The 16,183-nt window shown below is 34.5% G+C and overlaps 2 protein-coding genes across 5 annotated transcripts; one reads left to right on the top strand and one right to left on the bottom strand.

The window, feature by feature from the left end:
• Window positions 1-814: 814 nt before the first annotated feature.
• Window positions 815-8,668, bottom strand: LOC142542249 (CMP-sialic acid transporter 5-like). Of its 4 annotated transcripts, none has more exons than XM_075648777.1 (16): window positions 8,479-8,668; window positions 7,676-7,869; window positions 7,418-7,534; window positions 6,260-6,316; window positions 5,271-5,348; window positions 4,588-4,632; window positions 3,882-3,941; window positions 3,548-3,670; window positions 3,322-3,399; window positions 3,104-3,173; window positions 2,829-2,936; window positions 2,557-2,690; window positions 2,399-2,478; window positions 1,836-1,884; window positions 1,689-1,752; window positions 815-1,170 (listed from the first exon to the last, which is right to left on the bottom strand). In XM_075648777.1, the coding sequence occupies exons 2-15, from the start codon at window positions 7,841-7,843 to the stop codon at window positions 1,702-1,704; spliced, it is 1,218 nt and encodes a 405-aa protein (XP_075504892.1). In that variant the 5' UTR covers window positions 7,844-7,869; window positions 8,479-8,668; the 3' UTR covers window positions 815-1,170; window positions 1,689-1,701. The 4 variants fall into 4 exon arrangements, with proteins under 4 accessions (XP_075504892.1, XP_075504890.1, XP_075504891.1 ...); XM_075648775.1 differs by having other exon boundaries at window positions 7,676-7,883; XM_075648776.1 differs by having other exon boundaries at window positions 7,676-7,881; window positions 8,476-8,668.
• A 1,261-nt stretch (window positions 8,669-9,929) lies between these two features.
• Window positions 9,930-13,591, top strand: LOC142542251 (chitinase-like protein 1). Its single transcript, XM_075648779.1, has 3 exons — window positions 9,930-10,410; window positions 11,942-12,101; window positions 13,028-13,591. Exons 1-3 carry the CDS (start codon window positions 10,029-10,031, stop codon window positions 13,434-13,436), a joined length of 951 nt encoding a protein of 316 aa, XP_075504894.1. The 5' UTR covers window positions 9,930-10,028; the 3' UTR covers window positions 13,437-13,591.
• The last annotated feature ends 2,592 nt before the right edge of the window (window positions 13,592-16,183 follow it).

Consider the following 16,183-nt stretch of genomic DNA (forward strand, 5'->3'; position numbering starts at 1 on the left):
GTATCACATCTATTTTCAAATTTTTAAAATTAATAATATTCTTTTAACTTTATATAATCTAAACTTTCAAATATCTAATCATCATAGATTTTAAAAAACAATGATATTTTATTTAATATTAAAAAGTTATTTTTTTTAATAGATACGCACTCATCATGGCGTGCAAGAGACTAATATAGATTATTTGAGAAGCATGAAGCATTTGCACTTGACGTTGGATGTTTTTATTGTTCATATATACTGTTAAAATTATAGTAGGTCTCTTGTGAGACGATCTCACGAACTTTTATCTATGAGATGGATCAACCCTACCGATATTCACAATAAAAAATAATATTCTTAGCATAAAAATTAATTTTTTTTTCATGGATAATCCAAATAAGAGATTCATCTCATAAAATACGACCCGTGAGACTGTCTCACACAAGTTTTTGCCTTGAAATTAAGTTGGATTTTAATATTTTTGGTTGCTGAAAATCAAGACTAATTCTTACAACATCGTGCAAAAACAAGCTGAGAGAAAGCTTATTTAGGGTATTCATGTGAGGTCGATCAACACCCACGTATCCAAATGTATAGAATGGTATTTGAAAAATACTATAAATATCATACGAACGCAAGGACTGTAAGTTAACTGTGTTGGAAATATCAAATTCCAGGAGTATCCACACATCACAAAGTTCTTTCGAACACAACATACAATGAAGTCGCATATACAGTACGTAGCGGAATTCTTACATTAATTTGTGAGATATTAACCAATTTTTATGAGATCACAATCTTGTTTTTCTTCTGCAGAAGATAATCATTCACATAAAGAAAATCATTGCATTATAGAAAGAGGAACGCCTACATCAATTTTATACGTAAGAATGACAATCCATAGAGGAAAAACAGAACCACCAAAAGTTGAAATAATCTCCATTTAAAAAACATATTCCCAAAAAAAATTCAAAACTGATTGAGCTACTACGGCCCTTCTAAATTTGCCACATATACAATATATAATGTAAGCTCGTATTCCTCCACAGCATAACACCCAAAAAAAAATCGTAATTGCAGTTAGAAAACTGCCACTGTATTAGTAGCATTAGCATTTTATTGTTGCCACCAATTGATACTCCGGGTTATCTTCTGTTGTATGCCTTCATGTAATTTGTTCGAAACCACCTGCAGCAGATTCAACATCAAATGTGTTATTTGCTGATACAAGTCTTCGCCTAATCAATATCAACCGTAAAATGTTCAGTAGAAAACCACAAACGGTCCAAGGACGTCTTAATTATCTCATGGGTTGTGCCATTGTCAGCTGACTTGAGCTTTGATGATTTCTCAAGCACATTTATTAATGGAATTTTAGTATCGTGTTTTTTGCAACAGTGAAACGAACTTGGGAGGAGATTGGATAATCCCTGCTCCGAAGTGAAAAATGGCAGACTGGCTCGGATCAATCGTGTCTTAGTATAAAATGTCACAGGACAATTTTTTATTCGTAAGGTTGAGCAGCTTTATACAACTTCGTAAGATTTACAAACTCATTCATATTGAGTTAAGCTTCTTAAGGCATAACTGCAGTTAACATAGCTACAAATCCACACGTATCAAGTTATGTATTCAGACACTGAATGGTACAAAGGGCATAAGCACCACAAATATAGATAGAAAAACTTCACATTTCAGAAACATACCATCAAATTAACTTTACTTGGGAAGCAGAGGTTGTTTTTCATCAGGTCCTACACGGTGGCTAGCCTGGATAAAGCAAAAAGAAACGATGAATCATGCAGTTAAAAAAGCATACACAAATGCATATATAAGGGTGATGGCAACTGTACCTCTTCATTTGCGCCAGCAGCCATATTTATAAAGGATGACTCCCTCGACCTGACAGGAACCAGAAAAAAATAAAGATCCGTTGACCGTTATGTAAATAATCTGTTGATGATGCAAAATATTGTTTCAGAACAAATTGTAAGAAAGATAAGAGCTGTTATATCATGATATGCTGTAAATTCAAAATCACAACACAAAATAATGAGAAAGGACAAAAGCATCAGTCTAATATTCAAGTTGCTGGATCAAACCAGCCAGGTTTTTGCTTCAGGGAATTGACAACAGCATAACAGAGCGTATGACATCCACACAGACAATAAGGAAACAAGCTCGATTGCAAAAGTTAATTAATTGATTAAAATTGGAACTAGAGAGAGGCTGTAAAGTTATTTATAATTCGGAGAAATTATGAAATACTATGTACCCATCGTGGTAAACTATGACACTTGAAATCAGATGATCTTTGAATCCTGTTGCAAGTATTCTTACGTCTAATTAATAAGAAAAAAGCAATGAAGAATAAATAGTATTTTGTGTGCAGTAATGTCATAAAAGATACAATTACCTATGGTTATCCTGCATGTCCAATTTCTCGTGCATCCCATTTTGTTGATCCTCCTTGGCCTTTGCAAGAGGTGAAAAGAACTGACAAACATAAGAAACCAAGGCGTAAGCAACAACATACTTCTACACATAAAAAGATGCTTCTCTGAGTATCGATACCTGGTGCATGGAGATGAAAACCACTGAAATACCCAACATAAAGTTTATTGTCAAAGTATGGCCAAACAGAACAGCAGATGCTATGCCCGTAAATATTGTAGCTACAGTTGACGAATACTTCTTCAAAATTGTATCTGTTAACATTTTGCAACAGGAATTCACTTATCATATGAGACTGACAACAGGAAGTAAAATTGGAAAATCGTGCATGGTACAAGTCCACTGTAAAGAAACAAAATAGCCGATTTTCATCAATAAATTCTTATTCTCACCAGCATATTTGAAGAAAAAGGAGGATAAAATTCCTTGTGCGGCATTGTTACATATTAAAAGCATGGTAGCTTTTGAATGTCCCTCGAATATATCAAAGCTGTCGGGACCTGAAATATGAAAATATTTATTAAGCAAACCTTGTAATCAACTTAATTACAGTGGGAAGCAGTAAGCTTGTGATTATGCCATGATATGACAAAAAAACTCAGAATTTGATAAATGGTTGAAGAAAAAAAAGCAAGGGTGAGAAGAGTAGAAATTTAAAACCCAGTACCTTTAAAAACTGCAGATCCAAGAATAGCAAGGAAGTTGAATATAGCTCCATATCCATACAAAAACAAATTCTGCGAATCAAATAAATCATAAGCACCGAAAAAAATAACTCAGCAAGCGTGTCTCTACAACAAAGATAAATAAAAAATCCTCAACCATGGAGATGTCAGTGGCTAATTAATTAGTCAACTTTAAGTGATATAACACAAAGCAAATCACCTGAAGATAAATGCTGGTATCGTATTGGCTCTTCAGGGCATATTCATTGAACACTGAGGCCATAGAAGGAACTGTCACCTGCGAACTTTCAAAATTCAGCTTCTATTGTAGAAAACTAATCCATCAATAGCCCAAAAGAATAAGCATACAAGATAAATTAAACTGCATGGATACACATCTAGCATTTCATAAATGCAGTCATAAGTAGATGCCATTAAGCACTTACAAAAATCAGAGTATATACATATGCAACAGTTGTAACTGGAACACTCAAGGCAGTGGCACCCTCAGGTAAGGTTCGAAGTTGATTTATGGTGATCCCAATGAGCAACAGAGCAAGAGCCTCCCACTGTTACATAACAATATACAAGCACAAAGAAATTCACAAATAATTATACATCAAACCACAAAAACATAAAGAAAAAAACTTATCATGTGGTTACGAAGGAATACAAACAGGCACACATAGAGATAAAAGAATGCTTTCACATATCCAGATAATATGATCAAATTCACTATGTTAAATCAATATAAAATCAAGCCTCGACTACGGAACTAACCTGAATAATTGAAAATCGGCGTTTCATTACAATCTTCAGAAGCACAGCAATGACCAAAACCTATGAAACAACATAAAAAATGCTATTAAACACTATTAGCGAACATGAGAGATGAAAACAAATTAACAGCGTCAACAGCTTCTCACTGTGGCGCCATCCTCCCATACATGAGAGAGGAACAAATTCGGGTCCGAGTCCCCGTCCCCCCCAATGTATCAAAATGACAAAATAACAGAAACAGAAAAAACTATATATCAAAATGAAGATAAAAGAAATGCACTGCTGTGCTAGCGTCAGTTAGAACATTTGCTATGCTGGTTATCTGATCACCAAAAAAAGAGGCAAAAGGACATGAAACAATAGGTCCAGCAGCCTACTGACAGTAATTAAGACAATAGGGGAACAAAGCTTTGGAAAGAGAGCGAAGTTGTAATTATTTTATGCGATTGCGATCAAACACGAAAAGAACGGAAAAAATGATTAGTAACATCTTATCCTGTGATATTTTCCCCTGTGAACTGTGGTAATAGCTCAAAAAAGATCAAAACGAATTTTCCTGCCAACGGTGACTAAGTACTCAACAGGACGAATCCATACATGTGCTCTTCCAATGGATAGAATGCAAAAAAGATAAAGGATTTAATAAACCAGCACATAAGATAAGAAACAAGATGTAAATATGCACATAAGCTGGAACAGGTAATACCTTTAGATTGCTCAGCATTTTAACAGTTGCAGGGTTGAAATATAACTGGGAAAACCAAACAAAAAATCAGCAGTTTCACAAGATTAAACTCGTTAGTAAGCAGGAGGAACTCTCAGTTTAATAACACAAACAAAAATTATGTCAAAAGGAGCAGTTAAACTCCGGGAGGCTCTTAAACAGTCAATGCTCGGTCATGCTTATCAGATATCAATTTGGAAAATTATAGCCCACTCGCTATATGACTGTGTGAACAAAAGGTTATTTTTCAAGTGTGATTTCATCCTGAAGGCCATGAAGGTCTCAAAGCGCATAGTTCCTCATTATATTTTGCATCCTTAAGACTTTAAATTTATTGCCAATCACTGGCTCTAGTATCCACAAGGATTGAGTACACATCTTTTCCCTCGAGATAGTCAAATGAAAGCAGAATTACCCAAATCAACACACTTGGAGGAACCAACCTTAGAATGGACCTAATAAAACACATGCATTTGAACGTTATGCAAATGCATTTGACAATATAATTATTCAATTCAGAAGGATATCCTAATATTTAAGTTACTAGTCAGACGCATCCACTAGCTGACAAACCTTGTCAATGTGACCAGAATTCCACAAAACCCTCAGGAAGTCTCTGAACTAGCCTAATACAGTTCAAGAAAATTCAAATATACAAATCATACCTGCATAATGAACTTCAGATAGTTATTTATAGCATAAAGAAGTGCTGGAACCGCAAGAAGCACATTGCTGCGAGCAGCCTGCAGAAAATTATAAAAATTATTCCATCAACAAAATGAAGAAATATGATAGTAGTAAATACCTTACCTAGTGGCACTAAATTATCCTTCATTCAAATATGTAACAGATATAATTATCATACAGCATTCAAACCAATTCCTTAAAACAAATAAGTTCCAAAAGCAGGACCAAAATGGAAAGGTGATTTCCATGATTGACACGGTATTACCTCATGGATGTTTCTAATTAAGCACCCCTATGCAACTAACCTCTAAAACAAACATGAGCAGAAATTTGATAGACAGATTCGCCATACAGGATACAAACAAATGCATTCAAATACTCCAGGTCCAACAGCAGGACTAAAAGAGAATGACAATGTCTATATTCGACACAAGCTTACTGCATGGACGCTGATAATTAAGTAACCTATAACCAAATTTAAGAAAACAAACATGAGTAGATAAATTGATGCCTGGAACTTATTTCGATGGGATATCCAAAAGTTAGGGCAAAACAATAGCTTTGATTATCCAAAACTGAAGGATTCAGTCAAAACAATTTTTCTGATGACTACAGAAAAACTGATCAATTCTCAGAGATCACATATGTGATACAGTTTTTGAAGGAGTAACTAGGAATGCTTTAGTCAAGTAGTCAGGGGATAGATAAATTGGGTACCACTAAGTCTCATTTTACAAGCCCATTAATAGGACCGTTTTGCTTCTAATATTCAGTTTACTAAACAGATTTACCATTACCCAGAGAGAACAGCTTAGTTTTGCTTCTAATATTCAGTTTACTAAACAGATTTACCATTACCCAGAGAGAACAGCTTAAATTTGACTACAACGTCACTCTTTGCTGATAAAATAGAAAGTGGATGTCAGAATTCGTCTAAAGAAAATGCTTTATTGGCATTTAAAGGCACCTGAATAAACGTGGAAATTGAAAGAAGTGGTTTCTCACCAACCTTCTGCCGCCTAGTCTGCAGGAAAAAAAATTCAAATTTAAGTATTTCTTTTTAAATGTAAGTTTTGCCTCACACAAAAACATTAAATCATACTTTGCACACAACTGTCCAGTCTACCTCTAGTTCTGCTGAATATAGTTTAAATATGTAATAACTAAGCAATAAAGAAAGTTTGTCGTCCTAAAAAGGGAATGAGAACTCAAAAGAGTCACTTGAAGAAATTTATCTGATAGGACTTGGCAGGGAAAAAAATTATTATATTATCTCTATGAATTAATTGAGATAACGTAAATGATAATTATCCAAATTTACCACGCTAAAAATTCAATACGTTTTTCTCAAACTTAAAACCTCTTGCACCTTTCTACTCTGATCTTAATTACAAAGCACCAGAGCTTAAGTTTATTGACCCCAATTGTCAAGTGTAGTCGTGTCTTTCAGAAATTTCAAGCACCATTACTTATCGGCTTAAGGGTTTCAGTGTTCGTCGTCTGGAAGAGGGTGAGAATCCGTGGGAGATACGTATGGAAAAGAAAACTTTTTGATTTCCCATACAAGTGATTTTTGTTAAATGTAATGTACGAGGTCAGTGTAAACAAGTGAATGTAACAAAACAACACCAAATATAGGTAGCAATCAAATTGGGTACGTGCATTTGGGGGTATTGAGAGAGACCCCAATTCACGATTGTTGCAATTTTTCTCACCTCTATACATTCCAACCAAATTGAAGCCCAACATAGGTTTACTCGGTTCATAACCTCATTCGTGCAATTGCATTACAACACTGAATTCTTCTCACTCCTTTACTATGCATGTATTATAATGTTCCACTGCACGAATCATTGCCGTGGTGGAAAAATTTCTTCTTAATAAGTCATAATGGGATCAAACAAAAAATATAGTACAAGGTAATAAGTCATTATGGGATCAAACAAAAAATATTTTTGCTGACCTCTGACATCTAATGTGCATGCTTTTAAATCCTTCCACATTCAATAATACAAAAAGAAACTTTATTTTTTTGTTTTGGCGAATCTTGCTCAAAAAAAAAATCAGGGAACATATGAAAGGGGATTCAAATTTTCATCAACAGAAAATGAAGGAAATAACGTACCTGTAATACAAGCATTAGAATTGCAAAGACAACTTTTGTAATCTCCGTCAAAAAATTGACACTAATAGGGCTAAACAAGAACTTTCCATCCACCTTTGACATATAAACCAAAATGGGCTGGAAGAAATGAAGAACGATCACAATAAAATCAATAAGAACATGGTATGTTTCTTCATAAAATGTCGATAAAGGAAAGCATTGAGATAGAAATTTATGCACAACAAGCTGAACATATAGAGAAACTTTATAACCCCATACCTGTAAACCAACGAGAACACAATCCCCACCAACCAATAGGAAATTAAGGGCCCGTTGCTTGGACGAAACCTTGATCCTGTGTTTATCATAGGCTCGTGAAACAGACTTGGTGGACGGAGACACCAGCTTGGAATGACAGACACTGCACTCTATCATCCCGTTTTTCATCGGCCAAAACCCCTGGCAGTATCAGGCTGCACAAAATTACCTATAAAAAAAACACATCAAAATATCATTCTCTGCATGTACCTTTTTATCTTAGTATAATCTAACAGGTCAGTAGCGTAACGAACTTAACTGGAATGGGTAAATTTCGATTTTTTTCCACTAAAATGTGAGGTGGCAAGCATCTGTATAAGCAAGGAATGTACAAAAACTGTGGGGGTTCAAACCACGACTCAGAGGTATGCAAATACGGGCAGAGCATAGGTATCCGATTTTGCAATCAAACTCCTGATTCATTTCTCATCGTGACAAAGCATTCCGATATACTTAAAGTCATACAAGAATTAATCGGACATGTGGCAATACATTAGACGACATTGAAACAAAACCAAATCTACCAGGAAATTCAAAGTTGCAGTTTCTCTAGCTTGAAGCAATAGTGGAACGTTAAGTGTGAAGTCAAATTTTGACGGAAGAATAATTGGAAATCACAAAAACAAAAGCAAAAGTGCAACGGGCCGTAACTCATACCAATTGATCTGTCAAAAATTGGGGGGTCGGTCATTGGAGGGTCATGATATTAGTCATACAAGATTCGCATATCCACCACGTAAACTAGTTGGGAGCAACAACAGTACCTGCGACACAAAATTTGAACTGTCGGGATGAACAGTGATTTCCGACGTGGCGGCGGCCTAATGACAACCAGATCTAGCACAGCTCCGGCGGAGAAGATCCAAGAGGTCCAGGTGCAGAGAATTGAGCAGGCGACGAAAACGTTTTCGTATTTTAAGAGAATCAGCCACTGCAGATTAAATGGGCTGGATCTTAGATTTACGACATGAATTTTATTTTTTTTATATTCATTATTTTTTCTATCAAATTTTAATAAAATAATAGTAACAATAATTAAGATTAAAATAACTATCTAATGTAACTGAAAGTCGGAAAAAAAAACACGTAAATTAATTTTAAAACCTGGAAAAGTAATTAATATTAAAATTATGTTTAAGTAAAATCAAATAAATTTACATGACGTTTTTTCATAAACGGATATTTATAAAAATGCAGCTCAAATATATGCAATAATTGTCCATCTAAAAGACGATTGATAAGTGTCTATGAGACGGTATCACATATCTATATCCGTTAAACGAGTTGAAATGATCCATGTTTACAAATAAAAGTAAATTTTTTGGTGGAACGAATTGCATCATAAAATTGATCTATAAAAATCTCGTGAGAGTTGTCGTGAGAGACAATTGATGCATCTCACTTTTATTGTTTTTTATTATTATTATCAATATCTATAATATTTGATATAACAATAATTATTTGATCATTTTCTAATTATCTAATTCAAGTTATACATGATGCATATTATTTGAAAAATAATTGAGTTAAATATTTTTAAAATCAAATACACGTGGAATAGGTTACCAAGATGAGTCATGAGTTCTACTTGTTCTAATAATTTTTACATCACAAAAAATTCAACTTATCAAAATCACATGATATTTTAAATATAAAAAAAATCTCATAATATTATAGAAAAATCTAATGATATAATTAATATAAATATCATTGTAATATATATCCGTTTTACATTTAACACTATATTACCAAGATAGTTACATATTGGTATCATAAATAAAAACTTTTAGCATTATTTTACCAAGATAGCTACAAATTGGTACCATAAATAAAAACATAAGATTATTGAGTAGTCGAGATGGTAGGGTATGACGAACAACTACCAAGAAGTCAGATGTTCAATTCATATATATCTCTGTCTTCTTAATTTAAGCATATTACACAAAACTTGTCACTATGTTTGGTGTACTCAAAGTAAACTTCGAAGGTCAATAATTAATCAATAAAATATATTGATCAGATAAATAAAGTACGTAATATTATAAATATATAAAAAGTTCATTATTTAGCGTAAGGTAGGTGTCGGTAAACTTGACCAGACCTTAGTCCTTCGCTTTGCTTGATTCCAAATCCAGCTAGTAACTCCACATCCTCACCGTCCACTAAATGCATCTCCACCGTCCATTCCAGGATTTCGTTATTATACTTCCATTTCACGACAGCGACATCTCCTCTGCTCTGTTCACAAGCGGTGCCTTGGAAAACCACTCTAAAAGCTTCATATCGTCTTCAGGGGAGAAAAATTCGATTAAGGATGATGGGTAATGGAGGGTTTGCGGCAATGTTGGTTGCGTTGATGGTGGGTTGTTGTGTCTGCACGGTGCATGCGGAGGATGAGATTATCGTGAAGAAGGTCGGCGGGAAGAGGGTGTGCAAGCAGGGATGGGAATGCGATACATTCTCGGAATACTGTTGCAATCAGACCATTTCCAAATTATTTCAGACCTACCAGTTCGAGAATCTATTCTCCAAGAGGAATTCTCCCGTCGCTCACGCCGTTGGGTTCTGGGATTACAGATCTTTCATCCTGGCTTCCTCCGTTTATCAGCCGTTAGGCTTTGGGACCACCGGTGGGAAGCTTATGCAGATGAAGGAACTCGCTGCTTTTCTTGGCCATGTCGGCGCTAAGACTACCTGTGAGCTCTCTCATTTATTTCTTCTATGCCGATTTAGTATATTGAGTTATTCGGCTGGATCGATTTACTTTTTTCCCTATATTTAGTGAATTGAATTAGTTTTTTCATCTTGCATTTTACTCACTTTTTCATCTGTGGTCGTGCTTGCTGTTGATTGGGCGTGACTCAAAAAATCTTGTTTTTTGTGTGTATTCTGAGTGAAAATTTCACCTTGGTTCTGACGTGCGTTTCGAAAGCAACGGTTATCCAGATCTTGCCAAGGAAAATAATCTGAAACTTACTGAAAGCTTTATTTTCGTTGACCTGAAAAATCATTTCAAGTTACTGAATTCTATTGAGTAAGACGGGTAAAACTAAAATGAGATCGAGAAATGAATGCTATCATGTTTGGCGATGATGGTTATGCTTCAGCAGTTTTTAATTTATTTATCTTTGGATTTTTCTTCCATTATACCCAAATTGTACTAATGTTTCCTCTAATGCAACCGGCACCCAAAATAAAGAATGATACTTTGCAGTGGACTGGTGGGATGGATCAGAAGCAGTGAGTTTTATATATAATTTTTCTAACAAAGTAAGTTTCACCTGAAAAATACATTTATTTACCCTGCCATCCATCAGCTGTCAACTAATTCCTGTTTTTTACTCCATTCAGATTCAATTTATCTCAAATGATTTCTCGAGCGAACTAGTTTAGGTTTTCTTTCTTATAGTTCTAAAGTTTTGCTAACATTTTATGCGGTGCCAGAGCTTCTTTTTTTATTTTTTTATTTTAATAACAGTGATGAAAAATGTTTAATTAATTTCTTTGTTTCAGGCTATGCTTGGGTCCAAAACATCTATGGTAAACACCTAGGAATAGACTGTAGTTAAATTGGAGGAAATTTTGTGACAATTACATGTTACTAAAATTTGTTAACTACATTCCTTTTTTATTCATCACAGTAACGATTTTTTTATAAGGTTGATTTTTCTTGAAATGAAAATACAGTGCAGAGAGTTTCATGATTTTTTCTTTTCTTTTTCGGTTTTCACAGCTCTATCTTGGATCCAAACATTGCAGTAATGAAACCTATTCACTTTGGTTTTAGACTCTAATACCGATTGTAATAATTGGTTTAGTTTTTGTTTGTGTAAATAATAATTTTTAGAATTTTTTGACTAGTATTTTTGTGTGACTTAAAATAAAAAACCTTCCTCTATGTAGAGGCCATACTTACACATGGCTAGGCACATTAATTAACTGAACCTGAAAACTAATAGCATAGCAGATATGTATTTCAGGGCGTCAGAGTTCATTGGTAAGGATACTGGACAATACGACTATGGATGTCTGAATTGAGGGCTGTCCTAGTTTCTTATAATCCACTGAAAAATTATCAAAAATAAAGCACGTTGGATGGAAATTATGTTGTAGAAAAGGATATAAGATTGTTTACTCATGTAATTGTAATTATCTTTTAGATAAATTTCTTTTGACTGCATTTTGCCTGTTCTTTGTGTGGTGATGAGTGTAAAAACTATAATGCAGGTGGTTATGGAGTGGCCACAGGTGGACCACTGGCCTGGGGCCTATGCTACAACAAGGAAATGAGTCCTAGTCAAGATTATTGTGATGATTTCTTTAAATATGAGTATCCGTGTGCTCCTGGAGCACAATACTATGGTCGTGGTGCTATTCCCATCTACTGGTATGGGATCTTTTCATTCGCTCCATTTATTTTATAGTTCTTGAAGTTGACTACTGGCTTAATGGCTCTATTTTTTTTTTTTTTCGTGGCTGTTGGATTTTTAGTCACACCCACAACTGTGAGGGGCGCCATGCTAAGCTTTTTCCGGACAACCATGTCTTGGAAGCTTATTTAAACATGAGCTTCAGATTTTGGCTGGAAAAGACATTAATATATGAACAAGCTGTTTTTTTTTTTATAAAAAAAACGTCACAAAAAACTTTTTAATGGGAACATTTTTATTTACATATGAAACGTTTTATTCTAGATTCTAGAAGAGCTGCTGACATGCTATTTTATAAGCTGGTCAAAATTGGCGTGGACGTTGTATATTTTACAGCCTCATTTTTTATCTTCTTCCGAGATTGTTAAAGGGGATTATGAACTTTTCCAGACAATTAGGATTTGAACCTATGAACACTTTCTATTAACTACGGTTTCCTCTCCGTTGAGCCAATGAAAACGTGGGAGCTTACATCTTCGAGTGGTTGATTCTCTTAGTCTTGCTGTGACCAATATCAGCACGGATACTCCCTTGTCACCACCAGAACTTCTTTCGTCATGATTGTCAGGTCCTGGTCCCACATGCATTACCAAGCCTGCTTTATGGGCTCTATTAGCAACTGTTTCAGATGTATCTTCACTTAGCAAAATGATTGACCCAAGATAAGAGGGAAGTATACTGCATGGTTAAAGTCGTTTGTATATCTTTCACGACCAGACTGCAGGGGAGTATCATTTGGAATCTGCCATTTTGGTCCTTGTTTTTATTTCTGTATCTAATGCGAGATTCAGAACTCTCTCCAGCATGACCTTAAACATATTTTAAATTCTGTTTAAAAATCGTCTAAATGATAGTTAATAAGTACATCTTTTCTTGTTTGCAGGAACTATAATTATGGAAAGCTAGGTAAAGATATGAAGATAGATTTGTTGAACCATCCTGAATACCTGGAACAAAATGCCACAATAGCCTTCATGGCTGCAATGTCGATGTGGATGACCCGGAAGAAAAAGGGGCAACCTTCAGCCCACGACATTTTTGTCGGAAACTGGAAACCCACAAAAAACGACACCATGGAGAAAAGAGTTCCAGGGTTTGGCACCACGATGAATATTTTGTACGGTGATATTATTTGCGGGCAAGGTGAGATTGATCCCATGAATGTTTTGATATCTCATTACCTATATTATCTCGACTTGTTGGGAGTTGGGCGTGAGGAGGCAGGTCCCCATGAAGTGCTTTCTTGTGGCGAGCAGATTGCTTTTAATCCATCCTATAAGTCTTCCTCTTGAATGGAGTCTCTATAATTCAGCTATATATATTGTAAGAAGAGGAGCAACATGTGATTCAATTGTGTGCATGTGCTTATCGTTTAGAGACAAGGATTTATGTTGCTCTGATTGCCTGTTTTACCTGTTCTGAAAATACAAGTTTGGTTTTAGATGGATGTACGTGTGTAATATTTGTTTGTTGGAATTTGCATGTATCAGTCTTTTGAGATATCCCTCACACAATGCACCAAAAAAAAAAGGAACAACATAATTCAAAAGGTGATCTCTCTGAACAAATCAATAGACATACATGATGCATATGCAAGTAAAGGAGAAAAATAACAAAGCTAACTAATTGGTAAGAGAGAAATGTTCTGAAAGTAAAAATAAGTAGAAGACTGCATTTCAAAATCCTGAGAATCGTTAATCATCGATAAAGCCTAGATAGGGATGTAAATGAATCAAACCGTTTGCGAGCTATTCAAAGCTCGGTTCGATTCAAAGCTTGTTTGAGTTAGTTTGTTAATCATATCAATTCAAGCTCAAGCTCGATTTTGAGCTCGAAAATTTAATCAAACCAAGCTCAATTCTAAAGATATTCGGCTCGTGAGCTCGCAAACATGTTCGATAATAGGCTCGCGAGCTCGAGCTTGTTTAGGTGGCTCGGAAGCTCGAGTTCGACTCGTTTAGGTTGCTCGTAAGTTTGAGCTTGGTTCATTTGTTGAGTTGACAAATAAAAATATTAATAGTAATGTCAATGGAAGAAATTGAACACAATACAAATAAAAATATTAGTACTAATGTTATTATGGACTTTGTAGGATACTTGACTAGTTGTTATTGGAGATGAGTTTGTAATTCTTGATTTTAATAGATTCTCTGACGTCCTCCTTACTTTCTCACCAGACTTAGTTGAAGTATTAAAGGGGTGAAATTATGTCATTGTTATTTATATTGTGATATCAGTGTATGATGGATATTCTAGATTTATTATTTTGGAATGTTCAATAATATATTGATTTATGTTTTTTTAGCTCTTATTTGTGTCGTTTTGGCTATTTATAAATGAATTTACATTTTTATGTCTAATTTAAAATTATTTTATAGATATATTTCATTTTTAACAAGCTCGAATCAAGCTCAAACTCGAGCTCAATTCGATACTTTACGAGCTTAAAAACGAGTCTAGCTCAAGTCGGGCTTGTTAAACATGTTAAACGAGCTATTAATGAATCAAGCTCGAGCCCGGCTTAATTAATATGCTAAACGAGTTTTTAACGAGCCGAGCTCGAGCTTTACCCGAGCTTGGTAATTTCAAAACAAATCAAGCTCGAGCCTGATAATAAAAGCTCGAATCGAGCTCGAGTCGAGCTCGAGCCTCAAACAATCTTAAACGAGCCAAGCTCAAGCCCGATACTATTTGATTTGATTTGGATCATTTACATGACTCATAGAGGATGAATTCATAGTACAACCATAATTCAAGAGTAACAACAAATCGATATGAATTTGTACTAAAATTTAGATAAATTACGAATAATAATGGATTTCAATAGAATTAAGTAAATGTCACGAGATCTGGGGAAGAGAAATTTGGACATTACCTCAAGATTACTTTCTTGAATACATGTGTACGATGAATTAAAAATTCAAGGTAATCCCCACTAGAATGGTCTGTCTATCTTCTATATATGCATGTGTCTAGTGGTAGTAAATAATTATGGACTAAATATTATTGTGTGGAATGACCCAACATAGTGAGATTCGGAATTAACATGATTTCTAGTTTTTTGTGATTGATTGATTTCTAGGTTTAAGCACTTTTTTCTTTTTATTAGGAAATTAATATAGGTTTAAGCTTTGAGTTGCCGATTACAGAAAAGCTCATCAATTCGATATTTTTTTTAGAAAAGGAACTGTTTCTTGATTTCTTGACCAATTAATTATCTCATTTCCTTCCATGTTATCAATTCTAAAACTGAAAATCACAACCCATGAAAAAAGTAGGTCTTTTGTGAGACGGTCTCACGGATATTTATATGTGAGACGGATCAACTCTACCGATATTCACAATAAAAAGTAATATTTTTTCATGGATGACCCAAATAAGAGATCTGTCTCACAAAAAATGACTCGTGAGACCGTCTCACACAAATTTTTGTCTAAAAAAAAATATGTAAGATGAGTGCCAAAATACTCAATGTTTGGAAGCTTGGATTTAATGGGATTTGGGGGAATTTGGATTTGTGAATCCAGTTTTTACTGTTTGGTTTCATGGAATTTGAAAAAAAAAATCGGATTTTGAAGAATTTCATGAAATTTTCTAGGATTTTATTGTGTTGGCTTAAATCTCTTCATATTTGATAAGATTTGGTAGGATTTGGATTTCAAACAAATAAAACACATTCAAATATTTATTTTCTCAATTTTATCCCTTCTATTTTCTCTTCACATCATTTTTCTTCCATTGACTTTCTTTCTTCATAAACCACAACATTCATCTCCCATCGTCAGTTCATTGGATTTTTTATTGCAATCGTCAATCAGGTTTATTTTATATTCTAGCTTTGCTCTTATTCTTTTTTAAATATTCATATTTAAAACTTTCAACAAACTTTCATTCCTCGTTAATCATCCACAAATGTTATATCTATGAATGACAAGAAAAAAATATCAAAATCTGATGATCTGAATAAGAGACTTGATAGTTTGAATGCTACACCCTTGCAAATTGCTAAAGTAGTGGATGTCACTGAACAGAGCAAATG

This window comes from Primulina tabacum, chromosome 4, assembly GCF_025594145.1.
Source record: "Primulina tabacum isolate GXHZ01 chromosome 4, ASM2559414v2, whole genome shotgun sequence".
Classification (NCBI taxonomy): Eukaryota; Viridiplantae; Streptophyta; class Magnoliopsida; order Lamiales; family Gesneriaceae; genus Primulina; species Primulina tabacum.

Bases quoted from the DNA above. Each gene is read 5' to 3' on its own strand.
- LOC142542249 (XM_075648777.1), bottom strand. From the start codon at position 7,843: ATGAAAAACGGGATGATAGAGTGCAGTGTCTGTCATTCCAAGCTGGTG. The intron at 2,937-3,103 runs GTACTGGGTTTT...TTCATATTTCAG, and splicing joins TGGATCTGCAGTTTTTAAAG to GTCCCGACAGCTTTGATATA. The intron at 1,753-1,835 runs GTACAGTTGCCA...TGCTTTATCCAG, and splicing joins CTGCTGGCGCAAATGAAGAG to GCTAGCCACCGTGTAGGACC.
- LOC142542251 (XM_075648779.1), top strand. From the start codon at position 10,029: ATGATGGGTAATGGAGGGTTTGCGGCAATGTTGGTTGCGTTGATGGTG. The intron at 10,411-11,941 runs GTGAGCTCTCTC...ACTATAATGCAG, and splicing joins TGTCGGCGCTAAGACTACCT to GTGGTTATGGAGTGGCCACA. The intron at 12,102-13,027 runs GTATGGGATCTT...TCTTGTTTGCAG, and splicing joins GGTGCTATTCCCATCTACTG to GAACTATAATTATGGAAAGC.